We start from the raw sequence: 23,416 nt of genomic DNA, 5'->3' as shown, positions 1-23,416 counted from the left end.
TTGGAGACTCTGGTCCTTACACCCCATGAATCGTGTGCGACTTACCCCACCCCCACCCCTCGCCATACAGAAAAGAGTAGCCCCCCCTTTCCCCCCCCCCCCCTCCCCCCCATTGAGAAAAGAGTAGCGTTCCGTACTCCGTGTAGGGTAGAAAAACATCTGTTTCCAAGATGGCTGGATCGGATAACACCGTTCTGTGTCTCGCGCCAGGTTAATGTTTATAAGAAACTATGTAAAAAATATTTCTCATTTATTTTAGATGTGAAGCGGGATGGTGGGGGGGGGGGGTGGGGGGGGCCTTTGAGGGGGGGGGGCTATAATGTGTCGTGTTTAACACCCCTATAGAGTTACCCAGGGGACATAATTTCATGCTTGTCCGGGGTCTATTTGTCTCCCCGTGGGTCCCCGTGTACCTGATAACTCTGACCAGAGCGGGCTGAGCATACAATCACGTGATCACCGTGGCCAAGGGAAGACGACCCCGCCTGGACCAGAATCGTACCCGCGATCTCCCAAACGACCAGATTTTATTGCCAGTCTTCAAAGACAAACATGACCCAGATAGCTTTAGGGTCCTAATTCAAAAGAAATGTTACAAGACATTAAACCATACACTATACTTTAAAAAAGTTCTCAACTGCCGTGTGAATACATAAGCGAAGTAAAATCACGACTTTTCGGTGTTTAGACGAGCCGCTATAAAATCTTTTAGAAGTAAGAATTTCAATAAATTAGAAAATTTTACGATTTGCTAAGTTCAATAAGACATTTTTTAATGTTTAACTCGAGTCCTTCATGTAAATTATTGAAATAGTAGAATTTTAAACATAAAAATTATTTTGTCTATAAAGTTCAATAACTCCATTTTTAATGTTAACTTATGTCCTTTACGTCAATTATTAAAATAGAATTTAAAACATAAATATTATTTTGTCTATAATAATTCTTATTTTTAGAAAACATAACAAGTGCGTCTGTGTCGGAAACTTAAATAAACGCCCCTTTAAGCAGTTAGCGTTACTTCCCCTGAATAAAATAGCGTTGATATTTTCTGCACGTGTTTCTCTGTGTTTAACATGCTGTTCCGGTTTTCCGGCTACGAACGGCAATTGATCATTCTACATCTGCGCTGCACATGTGTTGACGCAGCGACCGCGGCGCCCAATTTTATGCTAATTAGTCTAATTGTGAATATTTGCAATGCTCGTTTGGGTGAATAAATTAGTCCACTTGCTAAAGTTTTTCGAGATTTTTCCAGACATTTTTTGTCAAAACGTACTTATCTCCCTTAAGTGATGACGTCAATTTGACGTCGCGGATCTTCGTTTCTCTCCCCCCTCCTCCCCCTTATACAAGCTTTCCAAAAATGACAAAAATAGTAAATATAATCTAGATTAAAAAAAATTCATAAAAAACGTTTTAATAACAAGCTTTTATGTAATGATGCACTAAAAAGTAGAAAATAAATTATAGACTACTATTTAAATAACTATAAAGAAAAGCGTGGGTCACTTTAGTATCTATTGGATATCTTTACTAATGTTAAGGAAGACACCCACGCTTTTCTTTATAGTTATTTAAATAGTAGTCTATAATTTATTTTCTACTTTTTAGTGCATCATTACATAAAAGCTTGTTATTAAAACGTTTTTTATGAATTTTTTTTCAGTACTTTACATGTTTTATTTACAATAGAGTTACATGACTAAAAACCATTGCGCGCCTACTGAACATCACGTTCAGTAGGCGCGCAATGGTTTTTGAACGCAGCCATTACGTGATGGCGCAGCTATTGAAGGTGATGACGCGTGTGGTGTGGTTGGCTAGACATGCCTACTAATTCGGTCCAAATTTTTATTAATTCATAAAAAATTAATTAGGCATCCAATTAAGTCAAATTTAGTTTCAGATTGCATTGTCTTCATGTCTTGACCCACGTGCCAACTGTGAATCGTATCGGTCAAGTAGAACTGTCCGAATTTTCACTCCTGCGTTTCCGTCTAGACAGACTGACGACAGAGGAAGTGAGTTAAATAAAAGCTTGTAAAAAAAAAAGATATGTATGTTGCGTGAGTGTTGGGGTGTTACAGAGGACTTAGAGGGGATGGGGGGGGGGGGGGGGGGGAGTTCAAAGTCCATATCCAGGGTGATGAATAGAAATTGAAACGTTTTTCTTAACTCAGCTTCGCGTTTGTTTGTTTGGATGTTTGTTGTTAAAATTGACATCGAAAATTAGCCCACTTCTGATTGCTCTAGAGACCTGAAATTTGGCATGCATGCTACTTTCGCCTAACAATTTCAGATGCAATCATAAAAACTAGCAATTAGTGACCGTAATTAGCTTAATTTAATTACGCCCCAAGGACCATAAAATTGAGGACATGATTTCTAAAGATACCGACAAGACTGCAGTCCTATTGACACAGTTACTTCGGCCCCAATCGATGTGAGCGCGCTGGCCGTGATCGTATAGTGGTTAGTACTTCGCGTTGTGGCCGCGACAACCCAGGTTCGAATCCTGGTCGCTCAAGATTTTTAGTCCGTGTATTTATAAACACTTTTTTAAAAACCACGTTTTTCATGTGTAGCAACGGACTAAAAAGGAGAAAATAAAATACTTAAAAAAAAACTTTTTAAAAAACCACGTTTTTCTTGTGGACTAAAAAGTAGAAAATAACTATTTACATACATTTGATGACAAAAAACGTGGGTCGGGCAGATGGGTCGGGAAATTTGATGGTGAACGTACCCACGTTTTTTGTCATCAAATGTATGTAAATAGTTATTTTCTACTTTTTAGTCCACAAGAAAAACGTGGTTTTTTAAAAAGTTTTTTTTTAAGTATTTTATTTTTTTTCTGGTTTCGAAAACGTGAGTGAATGAATACTAACGGAGTGCTCATGATCTAAACACAAAAGTTTAAGCAAACAAAAAAAAAAAACCCACCAGCACTAAAACCACCTCACCGGTCACACGTTATTGACAAGTTTTTAAAGGGGGGGGGGGGGGGTTGTCTAGGTGGAAGAGTGGTAGGTAGAGACCACGTGACAGCCTCGTGGCGCCTAGTCGCGAGACTTGTCCGAGGCTAGGTTTACTTCTTGTGTTGTGGAGGCGGTTAGGTTTAGGTTTAACCACACATCTACGTCAGACAGGGGTACACCAAGGTTTGTTTGACCCCCCCCCCCCCCCACCCTAGCTTACATGTTTCTACTGAAGATAAGTCGACCTGACCTCACCTCTATCTAAAACTAAAGTTGTGTTAGCCAACTCCCACTTTTCTATACTTTGACTTAAAGATTGGGTACTGCTCGTCGTCCTGTAGGTGTACTCTAGACGGACTCGACTGACCCCTGGGGATGGTATGTTTGTACTCAAGTCGGGGTCGTTTGACCCTGTGGGCTTTATGTTAATAGTTCGAGCCCCAAGCTTATATGTATGCTGTAGAAAGTTTGGCTGAACCCCGTGGTTTGTGAACCTCTGATTGACTGAACCCTGTAGTTGACTGAGTCCCATTGGTTGGCTGAACCCCGTAGTTCGTAAGCCCCGCGGTTGACTGAACCCCTTATTAGTCTGAATCTCTTGGTTGGCTGAACCCCGAGGTTGGCTGAAGGAGTTCACGAAGCTTCGTCCAGCCACTTCGTGTTTGGGATCCGAACCCGCGCCTCATGTCCGCAAGGAAGAAACACCATGTCACCACGTTTATGTTTTAGGCCGTAAATAAACTTTATAATTCTCTAATGTTTACCCCATCCCTTCCCCCGCCCTCTCTCTCACCAACAGAGCACCAAAAAGAAGAAGTACCGATTCACCTACATTCTCGATGAGATTCGAACCAGCGACGACAGGTCTTACAAGACGAACCTTCTCGAGTTCATCAACTGCCTGATACTCTACTCGGACCAGCCGGAACAACGGGTCCGGATACGGAACGAACTTTACGGTAAATATTTTTTTTAAACGTCGTCACAATTACAACTTTTTTTTTTATGACTCGGTTGTTGTTTATAGTACTCTGGTTGCCATGTTTGGTTTAGGTGGATCAGTAAAAAGACATCATAATCATTACATCCCTCATTAGCTTACACACCTTTATGGTGTGATTATATAACGTGACTAAGATGCTCTTTTACATCTTCAAATAATTCAGAATCTCATTACTGTTATAACACCATCACCATTCCTATAACACTAGCGACATTCATATAACACTACTGACATTAATATAACACTACCACCGCTGATATATACATATATATATATATATATATATATATATATATATATATATATATATATATATATATATATATATATATATATAAAACTAGCTCAACCATGTAACGCTGAAACTCTATATCAATATGCACCGATGTAAAACAAAAAAATGGAATAAAAATGCTCCAAAAACCCATGCTTAATTCTTAAAAGGAAATTATTTTCCAATTTAAAAAAAAAAAGTGCAATAAAAAAAGTTTTCATTGATCTTTGGCGGGATCAAAGTTTGCAGAAAGTGACGTCACACATCGTCGAACCTTCACCGCCACTTTCGTCACAAATCGTCACGGAATCGTCACGGAATCGTCACGGAATCTGTTTACCAGTTTTTAGACTTCTTTACCAAACACTCGAAAGCCTTAGAATTTTCAACCAGTCGCAGCAAGAGAAAGTCCTATGTACCGTTAAGCCCATCTGGTGTTAGGTGATCTATTTATAGCAACAGTTTCCGGACTCGAAATTTAATCTGCCGTCACTTGAGTCGACGGTTGAGATTGTTTTTGTCACAAAGTTAATCTCGTTAATCCTTGAGTGTCTACCCCTTGCACTTATCACGCTAATCCTCATTGCCGGTGTTGTTGTGTGGGGTGGAACACTTCATGGGGCGGTGAGTTGACCAGCCTAGCACCCGCACGCCCCACCCTTAGATAAAAAAAAAATCCCGGCAATCTTATCGGCGCTGAGTGAAATGTTTACAATAAGGCGGATGTGATTGGACGATGACGCGTAACATTCAGAGGCGTAGCTAGGGGAGGGCGGGGAGGGCGGCCGCCCCGGGCGCCGACCCTAGGGGGGCGCCAAAAGGGGTAGAAAAAAATTAAAAGCTCATTTTTAGCTGCAGCTATGAATTATAAACAGTCAAAGTAAAGAAATTTAACGGCTGAGAGCCTTTGCATACTGATTTAACTGTTTTCTACCTTGATTGTGTAACTGTAAAACGTATATCTTTAAGAAACAGTGACCGGAAAATCCGCTTTCCTTGATAAGGAGGGGGGGGGGGAGGGGGGCGCTTTTTCGAAGACTAAAATCGGAAAAATTCACACCGGATTAAGGAATAAATAACCAATATCACTCAGAAAAGATACCCATTGTACTAAACGTATTTTACGATTTTGTAACATCAAAAAAAGAGTTAGTGACGTTTAAAATCCGCTCTACCTATTTGTCCAAGATAGTGAGGCCCTTTTTCACCAACAAAAATCGCAGGATTTGAACTGGATCGGCTGCTAGATAACTCTTTTAACATTAGAAAAGAAATCAATTGTATTAACACTTAATGTACGATTTCACTACCCAGTTTTGCTAAGTAATAATGCGACTAGTTCTTTGTACGATTCTTACGATTTTCTCAACTTGATCGTGAGAGATCAGATAATTTTACTTGATTGCATTACATCTTGCCTGGATCACTGCATTAAAGAGAACTGAATATCACGGATTCTTGTATAGCTATCCGATCAGTAAAATAGCAGACTGTCGGAGCGGGTGGATGGGAAGCGACACTCTTTGCCAAAATTTTAAGAGAGAAGAAAATGAGTAAATTGTACTGATTATTACTTTGTTCAACCTAACTTATAATTCAAAATTGTAATATAGGCCTACTATTATCGAAATTGTTCTAAAGATACAATCAAAAGTAGACCAACTAAGGCTTGCACCTTCTACAAAATACACTCTAAAGCAGTGGTTCTTACTTTTTTGGAAAACCGAACCCAACCAGTTTCATATGCGTAATCACCGAACCCCTCTTAATAGTTGTATCGTCCACAATGACAAAATCCGATCATGATTCATATAAGTCGGCTGTGTGTCTTGACCTTCGCGGAAGCTTTGAGACTGAATTACCGAACCTCTCGGGTTCGATGGAGCCCACTGTTCTAAGCTCTTTTTATTTTCTACTTCTTTCGTTTTGGCATGTTAAGGGGAATTTAATTGGCGTCCAGTGAAATTTTAGGGAACGACAATCAGCGTAATTTTTGATTTTTTTCCAGACTGTCGCACACACATACACACACACACATATATATATATATATATATATATATATATATATATATATATATATATATATATATATATATATATGGGAGGGCGCCAAACTGAAAGTTCGCCCCGGGCGCCGGGAGGGGTCGCTACGCCTCTGGTAACATTACGTGAAGTACGTCACAGACCTTGCGTACGTCACACTTCACATCACAGCGCTAGTGAACACATTGTTTCGCTCCTGTGTTAGATTAAGTACATGTCGATTAGCCGTACCCACGTGTGTGATTATCTAACAGATAATACACAATACTATAAGCCAGGGGTTCCCAACCTTTTTTTACTCTAGAGCACATTCTAAAATATCGGTAGGGTGGCGGGCACCACCTATTTTAAATCGACAAACTCCTTCCAAACCCTTCCCGTCACTCGGGGACAAAACTTTCGATTTGCACCCCCCCCCTTCAAACTTTCGATTTGCACCCCCCCCCCCCCTCAAATTTTCGATGTGCACCCCCCCCCCTCAAACTTTCGATTTCCATCCCCTTCAACCTTTTCAATAATGTTTATGAAAAAAATTCTGTCTCTGTCGAATAGTGAGAGGCGGGCACATACGAATCGTTCGGCGGGCGCCATGGCGCCCGCGGGCACGGGGTCGGGAACCCCTGCTATAAGCCAAACCCTTAACTTAAGGCCTAAACTTAAGCCCAGTTGCAAATACAACGCTTAATCTTACCGTAACCCAAAGCTTAACTTTAAACTTAAGGATTATACTTTTTTGCGATATATACGTGGTTATGGTTTAAGGATATGAACGTAGATTTGTGTTCAAGTTACCCAAGGAGTGTATTTTTTCAAGCTACTAACTAAAAAGGAATTTGTCAAAAATATGAGAGTTACGCTCTACTGTTTTAGCCGTTTATTATAGTAGAGCTAGGGGCGTACCTGTGATATTTGCTGCTTGATGCGATCTTTTGCCGTTGGTGCCCGCGTTATCGTCGAAACAAAATATGGCAGCAAATCTGATGCCCTTTGCCGAAAACATATTTCCCCGATGCCAAGTGCAGCCCACACAAATCCGCACCCACCCGTACAAATCTTGCTACGCCCTGGCTATGGTTAAGACTAGGTCTAGTGTTGACAAAAATTAATTATAATGAGCCTAACGCCCAACCTTCTGACTCACGTGATTTAAATAAAAAAGTACGACTGTAGCCATTTTAAACACTGATTTAGAGCGCTGTTGTTATTTTAAATACAAATGTGACAAAGTGAAGCGTGAATCAATTTTTCATACTTTGTCTACAAGGATGTATCACTAACAACGGCGGTAGGAAGAGCTTAATTAACGCTCCATGACGCCGCCTAATTGTCTGTTTAAAATCAACAACCTGTTACTGAGGTGAAACTCGTTCATCATCAACAACAAGACGTCAGTTGACACTATGACGTCAGTCACAGTACACCAATAGACCCCCACCCCCTCCTGCTACGACACCCTACCCCACCCGCCCCACCATCGTAGATACTCCGCACCTAACACGGATTCACCCAGATACACAACACACAACACACCATTCAACACCGCCACAACACACCATTCAACACCGCCACAACACACCATTCAACACCGCCACAACACACCATTCAACACCGCCACAACACACCATTCAACACCGCCACAACACACCATTCAACACCGCCACAACACACCATTCAACACCGCCACAACACATCATTCAACACCACACACCATTCAACACCGCCACAACACACCATTCAACACCGCCACAACACACCATTCAACACCGCCACAACACATCATTCAACACCGCCACAACACACCATTCAACACCGCCACAACACACCATTCAACACCGCAACAACACACCATTCAACACCGCCACAACACACCATTCAACACCGCCACAACACACCATTCTACACCGCCACAACACACCATTCAACACCACAACAACTTACCATTCAACACCGCCACAACACACAATTCAACACCGCCACAACACACCATTCAACACCACCACAACACACCAATCAACACCGCCACAACACACCATTCAACACCGCAACAACACACCATTCAACACCGCCACAACACACCATTCAACATAAGCAACAACACACCATTCAACACCGCCACAACACACCATTCAACACCGCAACAACACACCATTCAACACCGCAACAACACACCATTCAACACCACCACAACACACCATTCAACACCGCCACAACACGCTTGTTTTACACGGGGATTTGTTTACGTGTGTGAAATGTATCGTAGGACTTGGATCAGAATAGAAAGTCAAACACAAAAACATGTGAAACATGAGAATCAAAGACAGGGTAGGTGGAAGTGGGGGGGGGGGGGGGGGCTGAGTCATAGGTGTTAGACTTCACAGTTAAAGCATATTCAAGATCTTAGTCTTATAGGACGGAGAGTATTGAAGAAGACATTTTAAAAGGAGCGTAGTGATGAACGGAAAAAATTCAAATAAATAAACAGTGACTGATATATTTTAAAAGTTATATTTAATGCCCACCTTGTCAAGGGTAATGTTGACTTGCTGTACATCAAGTTAACTGATCATGTTGTTCGCTCCCTGAGGCCTTGTGTGCATGTACTATGTCTTGAGAATTTTACAGACATTGTATTTTTCGTAGTTCATTAGTGCGCATATTTGTTTTCGTTAGGCTTCTGTCACGTGGTCTTGTAGTACCATCCCAGGCCTCTTGTCCAATAAATATGGATACTCTTAGGACTCCAGCCACCCCATCCCACTATCACATATGCTACATACCTCAAGGATTCAAACCCTAAACCAGGTCATTACGTGAGGAAGTCATCAGCTCGACCACAACAGCTGTTCTTCACATAGCTTGTAAATACCCTTGACCTTTTCGGGCCCTGGAATCTAACAGACATAAAAAGCAGACCCCTCCAGGTCATGTTCCAACGGACGCTTCAGTTTGTGATGTTCCTTCAGATTTTAAAGAAATATTTACTTATATGTAATCTACTTAAGTTTCAAACTTTCAAACAAAAAAAAACTGTTCTGTTGGATAGATAAGGAAGAAACAAAGCCGAAAAATGGGTCTAGTTGGTGTATAGTGATTGTTGACTTGGATGGGCGGGTTCGAAACCAATTTGGGATTTCGATACGTCTTGAGCAAGATCATCTGTCTGTGACAATACTGGTTAGTTGTTATATATGGACACGTGACACTATGGTGACACGACGGTTAAACCTTGCCAAATCTTGTGATACTGTCCTGTGACACGATCACACATCGCTCAAAACACGGTACTGGACTCTACCCAATCAACCACTTGATGAACTATTTCCCAATGATGATTCCCCGCCTTACCTCTCAGCCCCTCTCAGCCCCTCTCACCCCCTCGGTATGACCACAAAGTTATCTACAGCCATTATCCCATTCATCTGTTGGCCCACCAGCCACTCCCCAGCCACTCCCCCCCCCCCCCCCCCCCCAAAATGGCCACTTCAACCCTTGAAGCGCCCCTTGTGAAGCTTAACACGCACAAGAAAAGATTAGAGCCCCGTGGTGGAGCAGAGGGTCGTTCTTCGATAACTGGACAATAGGAGAATTTGGTTCATGGACCTGTTGGACGCATTCAGAAATAGCACACAGGTGTCGGTCAAATATGACGTCACGCAGGTTTCAGCACCGTGTCTACTTGACATACATCTTCACAAAAACACAGACACCCGTCTTCTCTAAACTTTCCACACATAAACCCAGACACCCACCTTCCCTAAACTTTACACACACAAACCCAGACACCCACCTTCCCTAAACTTTACACACACACACCCAGACACACACTTTCCCTAAACTTTACACAAACAAACCCATACACCCAACTTCCCTAAACTTTCCACACACGTCGCACAACAGCACTGCACACCAATCACTCACCGCACCACGCACCATTTAGCACCACACAGCGCACCGACTGCACACCGCACCGCGCACCGTCTAACCTCGGCCGGTGTGAACGCACATCTGCCCAAGGTAACTATGTTGAGGCACGGCTAATCCGATGAAGAGTCTATGTTTGCCTATTGTGTGGCAGGAGGGCTGGGTGTAGGCAAGTCATCGCGTTAGACAAACTCGAGCTGTTTTGTTAGGGGTCGGGGTGGTGGTGGTGGGGGGGGGGGGGGGGGGGGGGGGTTCTTGGCCGACAGGTCACCCCAGGTCACACACTGGTCGCCTCGTGAAACTGTTAGTTGCGTCAATCACAGTGACGTGCTTTGGGGGGTGGGGGGGGGGGTGTAAGGTTACCTGTGGGGTGTGATTGTGGGTGGATGGGGGGGAATTCAGATACATTGAAGAATGAAAGATTTCGTAACAAGGCTTTTGTGTTTGTGTGTGGCGTATGGAAAACCCCTGGATGGGGGCAGGGGTGAGGGTAGGAGATGTGAGAGAATCAATTTGGACGTTATAGTCCCTATAAATATAAATCTTGAAGATGGGTGTGGGGGGGGGGGGGGGCTTGGAGGCAAATGAAATTAAATACAATCGAAAGTAGATCACGAACAAAAGTTTATTACAATGAATGAGTGTTAAAAATATCATACGCAGTTAAAACAAGGTTAAATTGTATGTACATATTTTAATTGAGCTTCATTTTCTAATACCAAAACCTGCTGAGTCACCTAACTATGAATTTGATATATCTAAATTATCTATTAAATAAGATCTTTAAGTACCCCGCCCACCCCGCCCACCCCTATCTGGACGTCAGGCGTCGTCAGGTGTCATATCAACACTCGCAACATTAAAACAAACACCCATCAACGATTAAGTTAAAAAATGTGGCCCATCTTTAAATCCGACCAGTTCAAAAAGGCGAGACAGTCTCACATACAGGTGAGACAGTTTTAATCAAGACACATGCCACCAAAAGATGCGTCACACCGCCCCCACGCCCTCCCCCCTGAAATGTATCCAATTAATTTCTTTTCTTAACATAGCCACGTCAAACCCAACATCCAAATTTTCAACCTTTAATTAACACCAGTCATTACATCCAGTCATTAAATTCTCTCCGTGTAATCCTAAAACACATTTTAATTACATCGATGCCCCACTCAACCCTTGTCTTTTCTCACATGTTAGCTCAGCCGATTTGTGTACCCAGCACGTGTATTGAACAAGCGAACACTCATGGTAAAGATTCTCTACTTTAAAAAAAAAGTCTAAGAACTCTAATTAAGAACTTTATTTGAAATCTCCAGCTGGTTCGATAGTAGTTCTGCCTAATTGTGTATGGCACTGCAGGTTCGAATCCAGGGCCCTTCATCCGCACTGTGTGTTAAACCCAAATGAGTTAATATGCTGAACTGTGTTGGGAACATACCCAGTTTTTATATTTACTGCTACACAACGTGAGACAACACACAACAATAGAGGCAGCATTATAAAGGACTATCACAGAGGGGACACAACAATAACAGTAGAACTATAAAAAAAGGCATCACAGTTGTGACAATAAAGAAAGTTTTACATTGAAGACACCGCGATAGTCTTTTCTTCTTCTTCTTCTTCTTCTTCGTTCTTAATTGTGAATATGGTGGAGGATTCAGACAACAAGTCCAACTTCGTGGACAAACCGGACTGTGGTCTCCAGTTTGTCAGGTGCCCCATATAATTTTTCCCTGAGTGGGGTGGGCTGGGGCCAGTGTCTGTCTCGTGCCTGGCTATACAAAGTACATTCCTGGATTACGTGCTCCGTGTTTTCCGGGGCCTTGCCACAAGGGCACATTTCGCTACACCCAACCTTCAGTTTTCTGTGCATGTGTTGATTTAGTCTGTTGTGGCCTGTTCTAAGTCGAAAGATTATGTATTGTTGTTTTCGTGTTAAATTATAATAGCCGTCGTCTTTAATGTAGTGAGGGTGTCTGACAGACCACATTTGCGTTTGTTTGTTTTTTATTATTCTTTTTATTTCTTTTGGGTGCAGCGAAATTTCCGGTTGTGGATTCTTTCCCCCAATTTTTGCCAGGATTGTCTTTTGAACCGACACAATAAAAGACACAGGAAGAAAGGTATCAAAACCAGGTCAGAACAGCTGAGTTTATAAAAATGTGTGTTACGAATCGGCACGCGGCATGACGTTGGTTTATCACGCCCGTGTTGAAAGCAAACAAACGTCACGTGATATATAAAAATAGAACTCTTCAGCGGTTCCTAAAATATGGTACGCTTCCACTTTAGGGTGCACAGCTGGGGTAGGTGTAAATGCACAATTTTTAAACAATGGATGCGGGGGACATTACAGATTGGGAACCTCTGTACTAGGACCGAGTAAAAATGAGTAATCCTGGAGGTATAAAGCATTCAACGATTACCTTTTTTTTTTACACTTATCTTGTCTTCTGTAAAGTAAATAGAATGGGACTAATAAATATTTTAAATGCCGTCTCATCCCCACAGTAAAACATGAGACAAAGTTTAGAAACAAGATTACAGATCTTAAGTAATCTGCTTGGCCGTATTCCAACATATCTACAACGATTCTCACTCTAGTAAACGCTGGCTGTTGTTGAAGATTTTGACTATTCGAAGCCTAATACGACTTCCACGAAACTTTACTACAACCTACAACCTACAACCTACTTCCTACACTAGTACCTACGCCTAACCTGGCGTCACCTAGACGTAATTACCCTCTAAGACTAATCACCGGAACCTACTCGCTAATTAAGTCAATGGCACGATCAAGCCTGAGTACTCGGTAAACCATGAAACGACGTGGTACGCACGATCATACATTCGACACAGTCTTCAGCTTTTCCGACCATCTAGGTCTTAAAGCGTGTTAAACAGTCTTTGTTTTATACTGCTAGTTTTCCGAACATCCAGGTCTTAAAGCGTGTTGACACAGTCTTTGTTTTATACTGCTAGTTTTCCGAACATCCAAGTCTTAAAGCGTGTTACACAGTCTTTGTTTTATACTGCTAGTTTTCCGAACATCCAGGTCTTAAAGCGTGTTGACACAGTCTTTGTTTTATACTGCTAGTTTTCCGAACATCCAAGTCTTAAAGCGTGTTACACAGTCTTTGTTTTATACTGCTAGTTTTCCGAACATCCAGGTCTTAAAGCGTGTTGACACAGTCTTTGTTTTATACTGCTAGTTTTCCGAACATCCAAGTCTTAAAGCGTGTTACACAGTCTTTGTTTTATACTGCTAGTTTTCCGAACATCCAGGTCTTAAAGCGTGTTGACACAGTCTTTGTTTTATACTGCTAGTTTTCCGAACATCCAGGTCTTAAAGCGTGATATACAGTCTTTGTTTTATACTGCTAGTTTTCCGAACATCCAGGTCTTAAAGCGTGATATACAGTCTTTGTTTTATACTGCTAGTTTTCCGAACATCCAGGTCTTAAAGCGTGATATACAGTCTTTGTTTTATACTGCTAGTTTTCCGAACATCCAGGTCTTAAAGCGTGATATACAGTCTTTGTTTTATACTGCTAGTTTTCCGAACATCCAGGTCTTAAAGCGTGTTGAACACAGTCTTTGTTTTATACTGCTAGTGTCTTCACACATCTGTTTTAGCAGGTGCGCATATAAATATTTATTTCTCTTTCAATCGGGAGTTTTTAACGTTTTATCGAATATACCAAATATAAAATCATTTACGGACAGTCTTTCTTTCAAGCATATCTCCGAGGGCAGGTGCACTACCCCTCCACCACCCCCACTCCACCACATCCAGGAGCATGTTAACTTCCAGATCTTCATTCGGACGAAAAAGAAAAACAAATAGGCCTATGTAATTTATACAGAAAATATATTTATGTAACAAATAACCGCCTCTATACGGAAACTTTAACCAGCCCCACTCGGAAATTTGAAGTGACCCTCCCGAGAAAAATATCAGAAAGAAACCCTGTTTACGATTATATACTCTTATCTATCAAGTTTTTCCTATAAAAGACAGGTGTTCTTTTAAATATATAAATACATTTAAAAAATTTAAAAAAAAAAAAAAAAAAAAAAAAAAAAAATATATATATATATATATATATATATATATATATATATATATATATATATATATATATATATATATATATATATATATATATATATATATATATATACATATATATACATATAATATATTTACACATATGCATGTATGTATGTATTTCTGCCTCTACATTGACCCACGGATACTAATTATTGTAGACGTAGAACGGCAATGTTTACTTAGTTTTGTAAAGTTTAAAACGCCTGCCAGCAGTTAGATCTAGTATGGACTAGAACTTTCTCAAGCCGCGAATCATTCGTCCGATTAAGACTTGTCACATAGCTATTTAACGGTGACTCATCCCATGTGACGTTTTCTGCCACTTCTAAACCCGTCTTTCTGGGGCGCTGACGTCACGCTGTTTACGTAACGTCGTTTTTTATTAATGCTCCGCGGAGTGGTTCTAGAATAAGTCAACTCTTCGTGCAGAAATATCTTGTCTAATTAATTCAGTAATCAGTAATTTATGGGTAACGAGAAAATTTAATTAAAAAATAATGGGAGATAACTCATATCAGATGACACGGTTATGTTGAATTAGTGCCACAATCTGCAAGCTGATCATATTTAGTGCAGTCGTGTCAATATTTGAGAACCTTTGAAGCTTTCATTTCTTTTTTTAACCCACCGCCTACTTAAGACTAGATGTAACTAAATGTTAGATTTGTATGTGATAAGATTGGGAAGAGAAAGGGGAGAGAAACGTGTCTATACGGGGAGGTAATTCTGGATCCATTGAAAAAAAAAAATATCCACCTACTCTGAAGTTTGCGCTTTGACGTAAGGAACCCACACAGCTGAGCTAACAGACTGCACACACACACACACACTCGAACACACACACACACACACACACACACACTTACACACACAAGTGTAGACTATCAGTAACATTAAGTTTAGACTAACAAACACGATGTATTTACTTAACTATTGAACACAAAAAAAAAATCGTTTTTTATGCCTTATCATATTTCGCCCAATGTATTAAGTAAATAAAACCTTGACACATCGTCACCCTGCCCTGTTAAGATACTATCTTTTACAGACCAAGTGGGCTGAAACTTTCTTCAATGGTCTCACACATTTGATAACACAGCATATTGCATTTCATCTCACCCATCTCAATGGGTTATAGGTAACTAATGTTATGTGAATCACCAAGTGAATCGTTAGACATTTCGCCGATAGCTAATTTCTTCCAGGTATCGCTTGTCATTGCATCCCGCAAAAAAAAAAAAAAAAAAAAAAAAAAAAAATTATAAATAGGTCAGCGAAAGAAAGTTTAATTCAACCCTTCCCTGTAAATGATCTTTTAAAAAAAAATCCAATAAAAATTTTCAAACCGCATTCGAAGAAACGCGAATAGAAAGAACATTTTTGCGGTTTCCCGAACAAATAGTTGGACGCACGGGATTGGTCTCCGCGCTTCAAAACTCGCCAATCCCATACTTTGTTACATTTAAATATTCACTCGATACTTTGGTCCACATTTTGCTGTCCTTGTATTTTAGTACAGCTGGTGGGGAAAAAATGTTTTTTTAGAGAAAAAAAAAATTATGAAAATTTAAAAGACCGGAAATAAAATAATTCCTCACAAATCTGAATGAGTCTTTTGCGTCCCCCCCCACCCCCACCCCATAAGGTAAAGGTCACGATTGTACAACAGCCAGCGTATGCTAGGAAGGTGAACATGTTGTATAAAATAATTCTAACTGGTTCCTTGATACAGCGTTTTACCCCAACTTTCAACTAATCGTTAGATTTTTTAAAAATTACAATTTAATTAATTCTAGTCTAACAATACGAGTGTAAACAGAAAAAAATTAAATAAAAATTTGAAATGGTTAATATCATTAAAATAGTTTATTGGTTAAAATTTCTAAGCACGAATCTGTTAAGTTGTACCGTGTCGGTTTCTATCTGGGCAGTGTGCCACCAATCACCTCACCTGGTGATTGCCTCGTCAACTATAGCGCCGCCCCCCACCCCTCACCACTAAACTTGCACCAGGGTGAGTCTATGTGGTGCTCCAGTAATTCATAAAGATTCGTCTCAGTTGTCGTTATCAAGTCACCTTGTTATTGCAACCTTACTTACAGAGGTCACTGGACCTTCTTGCTTCTGTACACTGTGCCTCTGTAGGTCACTGGACCTACTTGCTTCTATACAGGGTGACTGCAAAACTGTAGGTCACTGGACCTTCTTGCTTCAGTATACCGTGACTCTGTAGGTCACTGGACCTTCTTGCTTCTATACAGAGTGACACTGTAGGTCAAAGGATCTTCTTGCTTATATACAGGGAGACAGCAGAACTGTAGGTTACTGGACCTGTTAGTGACCTAGCATCTCACCTCGCCACATCCGCCAATCCTCTGTAGGTCACTGGAACTTCTTCTATCCCCAAATCTTCTGCAGTATTTGACTTGTCACTTTTAGGTCACTAGACCTCCAAGCTACTTACAATCACGATCTCTGCCCGGAGATTAGGGCAACGGCATTGCGATCCTTTCAAAGCGTGAAAAAAATCACTGCATACATAATGTGGTTGTCTATTCAAACGGTGCCGTGCCTTGGGTACGGGGAGCGTTACTGCGCATACAATTTATCAGGTCGGTCTTTTGATATGATCAGCGCAGCGTGACTGACGGAACACTGGCTGTAAAGAGATGAATAAAAGGACCAGGACTCTTATTATCTCCCTTTACACGTGTAAGGGACGTAATGCAGATTGGTTTATAGTTTTTTTTTTGCATACATTAAAAAGGGCGGATCAAAGGTCATTAATAATTTTATTCTAAACATTTATGGTGAATCGGAGTTTAAAAATTATCCAACGAAAGCCGGTTGTTGGTGTGTGGGGTACACTTAGAGATTGGTTTATGACAGGGGACTACTTGAAATGATCTTAAAATAACTTCGAAAGTTCACTGTTTACTTAAAGTTCTAAACGTATTTTATTGGATTAAGTCAGTGCCCTATCTTTAATAAGAACTCGTTCAAATTAAGAGCACGGGTATTTTGATGCGCTAGTCAGTTATACGTTTGTTAATTCACATAGCATAAGAAACTGGGTGCCGGAAATTTAAAAAAAATAATTGACAAAACCTGAAAACTCAAGTTTGCGTTTCGGCCGTTGTAAATATAATGGAATTTTTTTCCTGGATGAAATTGCATTATTTTAACAAAGCTCAAAATACCGCAACAAAAGATTAATTATAAAATGAAGGATGGTTTTTTTTTCTTTAGAAATGGCCAACAAGATTTACCTAAATCACTCTCTCCTCCGACTGTCGTCACCCTCTCCTCCGACTGTCGTCACCCTCTCCTCCGACTGTCGTCACCCTCTCCTCCGACTGTCGTCACCCTCTCCTCCGACTGTCGTCACCCTCTCCTCCGACTGTCGTCACCCTCTCCTCCGACTGTCGTCACCCTCCCCTCCGACTGTCGTCACCCTCCCCTCCGACTGTCGTCACCCTCCCCTCCGACTGTCGTCACCCTCCCCTCCGACTGTCGTCACCCTCTCCTCCGACTGTCATCACCCTCCCTCCGATGGTCACTACCCTTCCCCCCCGACTGTCATCACCCTCTACGGCCACCCCCCTTCCCTCCGACTATCATCACCATCCCTTCGGAGGGGCACTACATGAGTGGTTGTGATGGTGGGGGGGTGTGACGGTGGTGGTTGTGACGGTCATGTACCCAAGGATGGTTGTTTACTTCAACCAATCATGCGAGACGTTCAGGTAAATAGTAACAGCACTCTTGTCGACTCGGTTTTCATGGAACTCTGGTTCTTGTGAATAGGTCATGTGATCATCTCACCACCTTTGGGATGGTTGTTAGGTCATGTGGTAATGTCACCATCTTTGGCATTGCTTTAGGTCATGTGATGTCACCATCTTTAGGATTATCGGTCAAATTCCTCAGCGTCATGTACTTAAGAAAAAACTAAAAGGTAAATGATATCTTAGCCATCTTAAGAAAATGCAGCCCAATGCTAATTAGATTTACGCGCAATTAAGCATCTTTAGGACATAGGCCCGCAGTCAAGGACTAATTAGATTGTTTGAAAAGATAAAAACCTTCAGAAACCATCTTTAAATTCTCACCAGCCCGTAAGAGAATGTAACCATCTGAAGTGATTAGCGAACGTCCTAGACGTCAGAGCAACATGGATTGCGAGGCTTCTATTGAGAAGCAGCAATGACGAATCTGTTCATATATCGCGGTGAAATGGATGACCCGTACATAGAGATCTTGTCACCCGTACAAGTGACCCGCACATATACAGAATCAGTCAACCGTGGAAGTGGCGGACAGAAATAGAACTCTTTTAGTTCCACTTCTATTCAAAGTCGACTGGAGGAAATTTAAACCTCAAAAACAAAATTCTTTTAGTACAATCTGCTGGTGGTCGCATGTTGATGTATGGTGTTGCAGCTGTTGTTGTTGTAGTTGTTTTGGTGGTGTTGGCGTAGAAAATGTTCAGACTTTTGGCAATAGACACTACAGTATAGACGTGTTGGTAAAATGTGTGGGGGTGTGTTATAGGTTCACTGTATGCTGTATACATGAAGTGTCTGTATGTATGTGTTATATGTTCACTCTATGCATCATGAAGTGTCTGTTTGTATGTGTTATATGTTCACTCTATGCATCATGAAGTGTCTGTATGTATGTGTTATATGTTCACTCTATGCATCATGAAGTGTCTGTATGTGTGTGATATAGGTTCACTGTATGCAATATGAAGTGTCCATATGTGTTTGTTATATGTTTATTATATGCAAGATGAAGTGTTTGTATGTGTTTGTTATAGGTTTAATATATGCAACATGAAGTGTCTATATGTGTTTGTTATAGGTTCACTGTATGCATCATGAAGTGTCTGTATGTGTGTGTCCACTCTATGTCGCAACACGATTGAACATACTTTTGTGTTTGCATGTTTGATTTGAAATATCCGCTGTTGATATTACCGTAAAATGATGTTATTTCAACTGGTCTAATTCGTGTCTATCCCCCTCCCCACACACACACCAAATTATTCCTATCAAATAATACAAAATACTACTAGTAGTTAGCTAGCTTATAGTTTTAGAAGTCTTATTATTTTAACTTGCAGGTAAATGTAATAATTAAAAGTATTTTTATATCTCGATTATGTTGATTGCTTGTGTCTGGATCTCGATACTTTATTACCACCCTCTAATTTTATAGTGTCTTGTCAAATTTTGACACTGTCTTAAAATTTTGACACTTTCTTCAATCGGTGACACTGTCTCATATGTCGACATTGTCTGGAATATTGACACAGTTTTTCAAATGTCGCTAATTTAAAAGTTAACGAAATGTGTCGATCATGTTAACAAAACGTGTCCAGCATATTTTAGTGTACTAAATCCGGAGTGCAGTTTCGACTGGGCCCTATTTTAAAACGTTATGAGACAACTCAAACTGGATGAACAGGTAAGGTGTACAGGTAAGGTGTACAGGTAAGGTGTACAGGTAGGAGGCCGACCCATCCTCTGTAGCAGTTTTTGAAAGTAACAACAATTCTTCGCTCCATTAAGGAGCGGCTTGGTTAGATCCCCACGACCTAGAGGGCTATTTAGATAAATACTTTCACTCCTACACATTTTTTATTTACCCTACACATATTTATTTCCCTTACCACCCCCTATCATTTTTAATTCGTACCAACTCAAAGCTTTCATATCACCCTCAAACATTCTTACCCCCCCCCCCCCCTCATTCCTTCACATCCCCACCCAATCTTTCTGGTCTTTTATCGTTTAAGTTTGAAAACCAATAGGTGTTTAGTCAACGAAAATAAATTATCCGACTTTTCAGAGACAAAAATACTTCTCTATCGCATTTTAACTGTCGTATCTTTCACTAAGTGATATACACACAAGTATACACTACTTCCCCGCCCTTCGTTATGCTCCCCACTCTAGTTAGGAAATTAGGCTGATCTAACTATCGAAATATTACATAATTTTATGGCTCGCTGTCTCTTTTTAATATCTGATGTATCAGGTAGGGTGGACTTATAGGCCATTAGCCATTGAGGTTTCTGGTACCTTGAAATGTACTTTTCCTTCTTTCCGGAAATTAATTGAGTGCCATGTATTTAAAAACGCAGAAGTAGACATTTTTATAAACATTATTAAGAATTATGGGAGAAGTAAAATAATTAGGAGAAAGGAAAACTTGAGTAATCATATATAAGATAAAAATACACAAATGTTGGCAAATCTATTTATGTTGGTGTATTAATGTATTGGTAAACAACTTTCGGCAAAGCAATGAGGATAAATATAGTTGTTTTATGTTAAATAATTAGTTGCATTCGTTACTTCCCATTTATGACAAAACAATTTAATTAAGGGGAAAAAACTTTACTTTATTCTCTGAATGTTTTTAAATTTCAGGATAAAATGTATTAGTAATAAAATAAAAATTAAAGTAAATGCTTATTATTATGCAAAAAACATGTATAACAAAACCGTACAGATTTTCGTACCTTATTTCAATACTTCTTAAAATTTAGAATTATCATTAGACTTAACTTTATAGAAAAAACATTTAACTGTAAAACATATGTAATTTGTAGACTTCTGAAACCTTCCTTCATAGCTCACTTTTTTTTCCCTCCTTTCCCGTTTGACAAATTTCTCAGTAGTATTTTTATTTTAAAAGCGCAACAAATAAAATGGCCGGAGTTCACAAGATCACAACTGGGCTCAAAGGCTTTGTAGTGTTCAAGCATCCACATCAGTCTTTGGGAGTGTTGTATTCAACAATGTTGGGAGTTTTACAGAAAATGCCTAGTAACGCTGGATACCGTAAACATACGGAACAAATTATTAATGAACGTTTAAGTTTAGTTAAATCAGAATCAGATGTATCAAAACTAGAAAGTAAAATCAACTGTGGACAGATTGAAGAAGTTATCAAACAGGCTGAAAGTGAGTTATCCTTAGCTCGTAAAATGCTGATTTGGAAACCATGGCAACCTCTTGTTGGTCAAGCTCCACCAAACCCAAGGAATGGCCTCTGCCATAGATATTATAACATTAATACTTTTAATACTTGTTTATATATACTGCTAGTGTTTTTTCAGTCAGGTTACAAATGATGTTTCTAGAAAATTAGTTATTATAAGTTGTTAGAAAAATAAATTTGAGTATTTTTGAGTTATAGTAATATGTATTGAAAGTGATGAATGATTAAAATTCTCTTAAAAAGATTTTTTAAAAATAATTTCTTTAAACAAGTTTGAAAATGATCTAAAACAGAAATAATTGCAAGTAGTAGACTACCATGTCATCCCGAGGTTACAGCACATCTGTCGAGAAGTAAAGACGAAGCACGTTCCTGCACATCCGACACTCATTTGCATAGTACAACTAGAAATATTGCATTGCTTACCTAAACAATCACATTCTCTCAATCATTCCATTCTTTTTTTTATCGTTCATTTTGTCATAGAACGCACAGCTAGAGTAAGAATGGGCGTGGCTCCAACAGCTTTTGTATTTTTAATGGTGGGATTCGCAGAGAATAAAAAGTAAAATTTTTAGCAACAATACATAGGTCTAGTGACGCAGACAGGACGTTGTTTCCTAATTACCGGGAGATGATGGTGGAAAAAAAATTGTAAGGAGCGTCTTACTAAGACCTTGTAAGAAAGTTATCTGATGACGTAGTGCTCGAAGTTCGACAAATCCGTAGCCACGCTCTGTGGGCCTTGGCGCTCCGCCTGTCACGTGCATTGAAACATCACGATGTTTGAGTGACGGTTTAGCAATCACGTTAATTAAAACATCAGGATGTTGTACTGACCCTCCGCCTGTCACGTGGTTTGATTAAAACATCACGATGTTTCAGTGACTGTTCAGCTGTAATAAAAAAAACATGGCGACGGATTAGAGAAACAAAAGGCCGCTGGCTGAAAACTGCAGTGGCGGATTTTGTAATTAAGAAAAGACATCCACTTCACAAATGACGAGGTTTTCAGTAGTTATCTAAAAAGCGAAACCTAGCACTCTATTGAAGGCCTCGGCCTTTTACAACTTCTTAAATATTGGCAATACATCGTATTTCGCACTTCACCCAGAGTCAGAGTTTCTTCTCACCCCCCCCCCCCCCGAACGAAATGGAATTGATATAGAAATTATATACTTTTACCAGTGTCCGCCCACCCCCTCTCTTCCCGGAAAATTTAGTCCCCCTCCCTGAAGAAAAAAAGTCTGAAAGAAACACTGCCCAGAGTATCATTAGATATTCAACTAAACTTTAAATTCTAACTTCAAACTTTTCATTTGTTTTTCAGGCCTACGTCTTGGTGAAGTTCTATCGTCACTTCGGTGAGTAATTTTTTTTTAGACAAAACTCTTTTCTCACACATCCCCGTGGTGGGGTGTGTGAGAAAACTTCAATCACACACCCCTGTGTGAGAAAACTTCACTCACACATCCCTGTGTGAGAAAACTTCACTCACACATCCTTGTGTGAGAAAACTTCACTCACACATCCTTGTGTGAGAAAACTTCACTCACACACCCCTATGCTGGGGTGTATGAGAAAACTTTACTCACACATCCCTGTGTGAGAAAACGTCACTCACACATCCCTGTGCTGGGGTGTGTAGGCTACTTGCACTTTTTTTCTTCTTTTTTTTTGTGCATATTGCGAGTTTTGTTACATGAATGTTCTCTTTAATTTAAAATTTCAACACGCTAAAAATAGTAATTAATCTTACCAATATTAGGTGTATGGATTATTTTTATTTTATTTTTATTTTATTTACAATTTTCTATATAAAAAGTTTTAAGATGCAAAGTAACTGAAATTTAATGTAAATACTTAATTTTTAAAATGCAGCAGTATGACGTCAAAATGTCTCCCCCCCCTCTCCCCCGTCACACGCAGTCACTCCCTACTTCCCTACCCCATGAGGGGAGTGACGATGTGTGATGGACCTCACCCCTCTAGAAATAACGACTCCTCACGTACTAGTCCACGCCGTGTTTAGATCCTGGTTCACCCCGTGTCCTCACT

At 40.2% G+C, this 23,416-nt stretch overlaps 1 protein-coding gene across 1 annotated transcript in view; it reads left to right on the top strand.

The window, feature by feature from the left end:
* Nucleotides 1-1,366: 1,366 nt before the first annotated feature.
* Nucleotides 1,367-23,416, top strand: part of LOC131958324 (formin-J) — a 71,511-nt gene continuing 49,461 nt past the window's right edge. Inside the window, exons 1-3 of the mRNA XM_059323290.1 lie at nt 1,367-1,378; nt 3,781-3,940; nt 22,689-22,722. Of these exons, the coding sequence (XP_059179273.1) occupies nt 1,367-1,378; nt 3,781-3,940; nt 22,689-22,722 (206 nt within the window). The remainder of the gene's footprint in view (nt 1,379-3,780; nt 3,941-22,688; nt 22,723-23,416) is intronic.

Source organism: Physella acuta, unplaced genomic scaffold (assembly GCF_028476545.2).
Source record: "Physella acuta isolate Inbredline_101_S28 unplaced genomic scaffold, ASM2847654v3 ptg001317l, whole genome shotgun sequence".
Classification (NCBI taxonomy): Eukaryota; Metazoa; Mollusca; class Gastropoda; family Physidae; genus Physella; species Physella acuta.
This window is presented reverse-complemented; position numbering and strand designations above follow the sequence as displayed.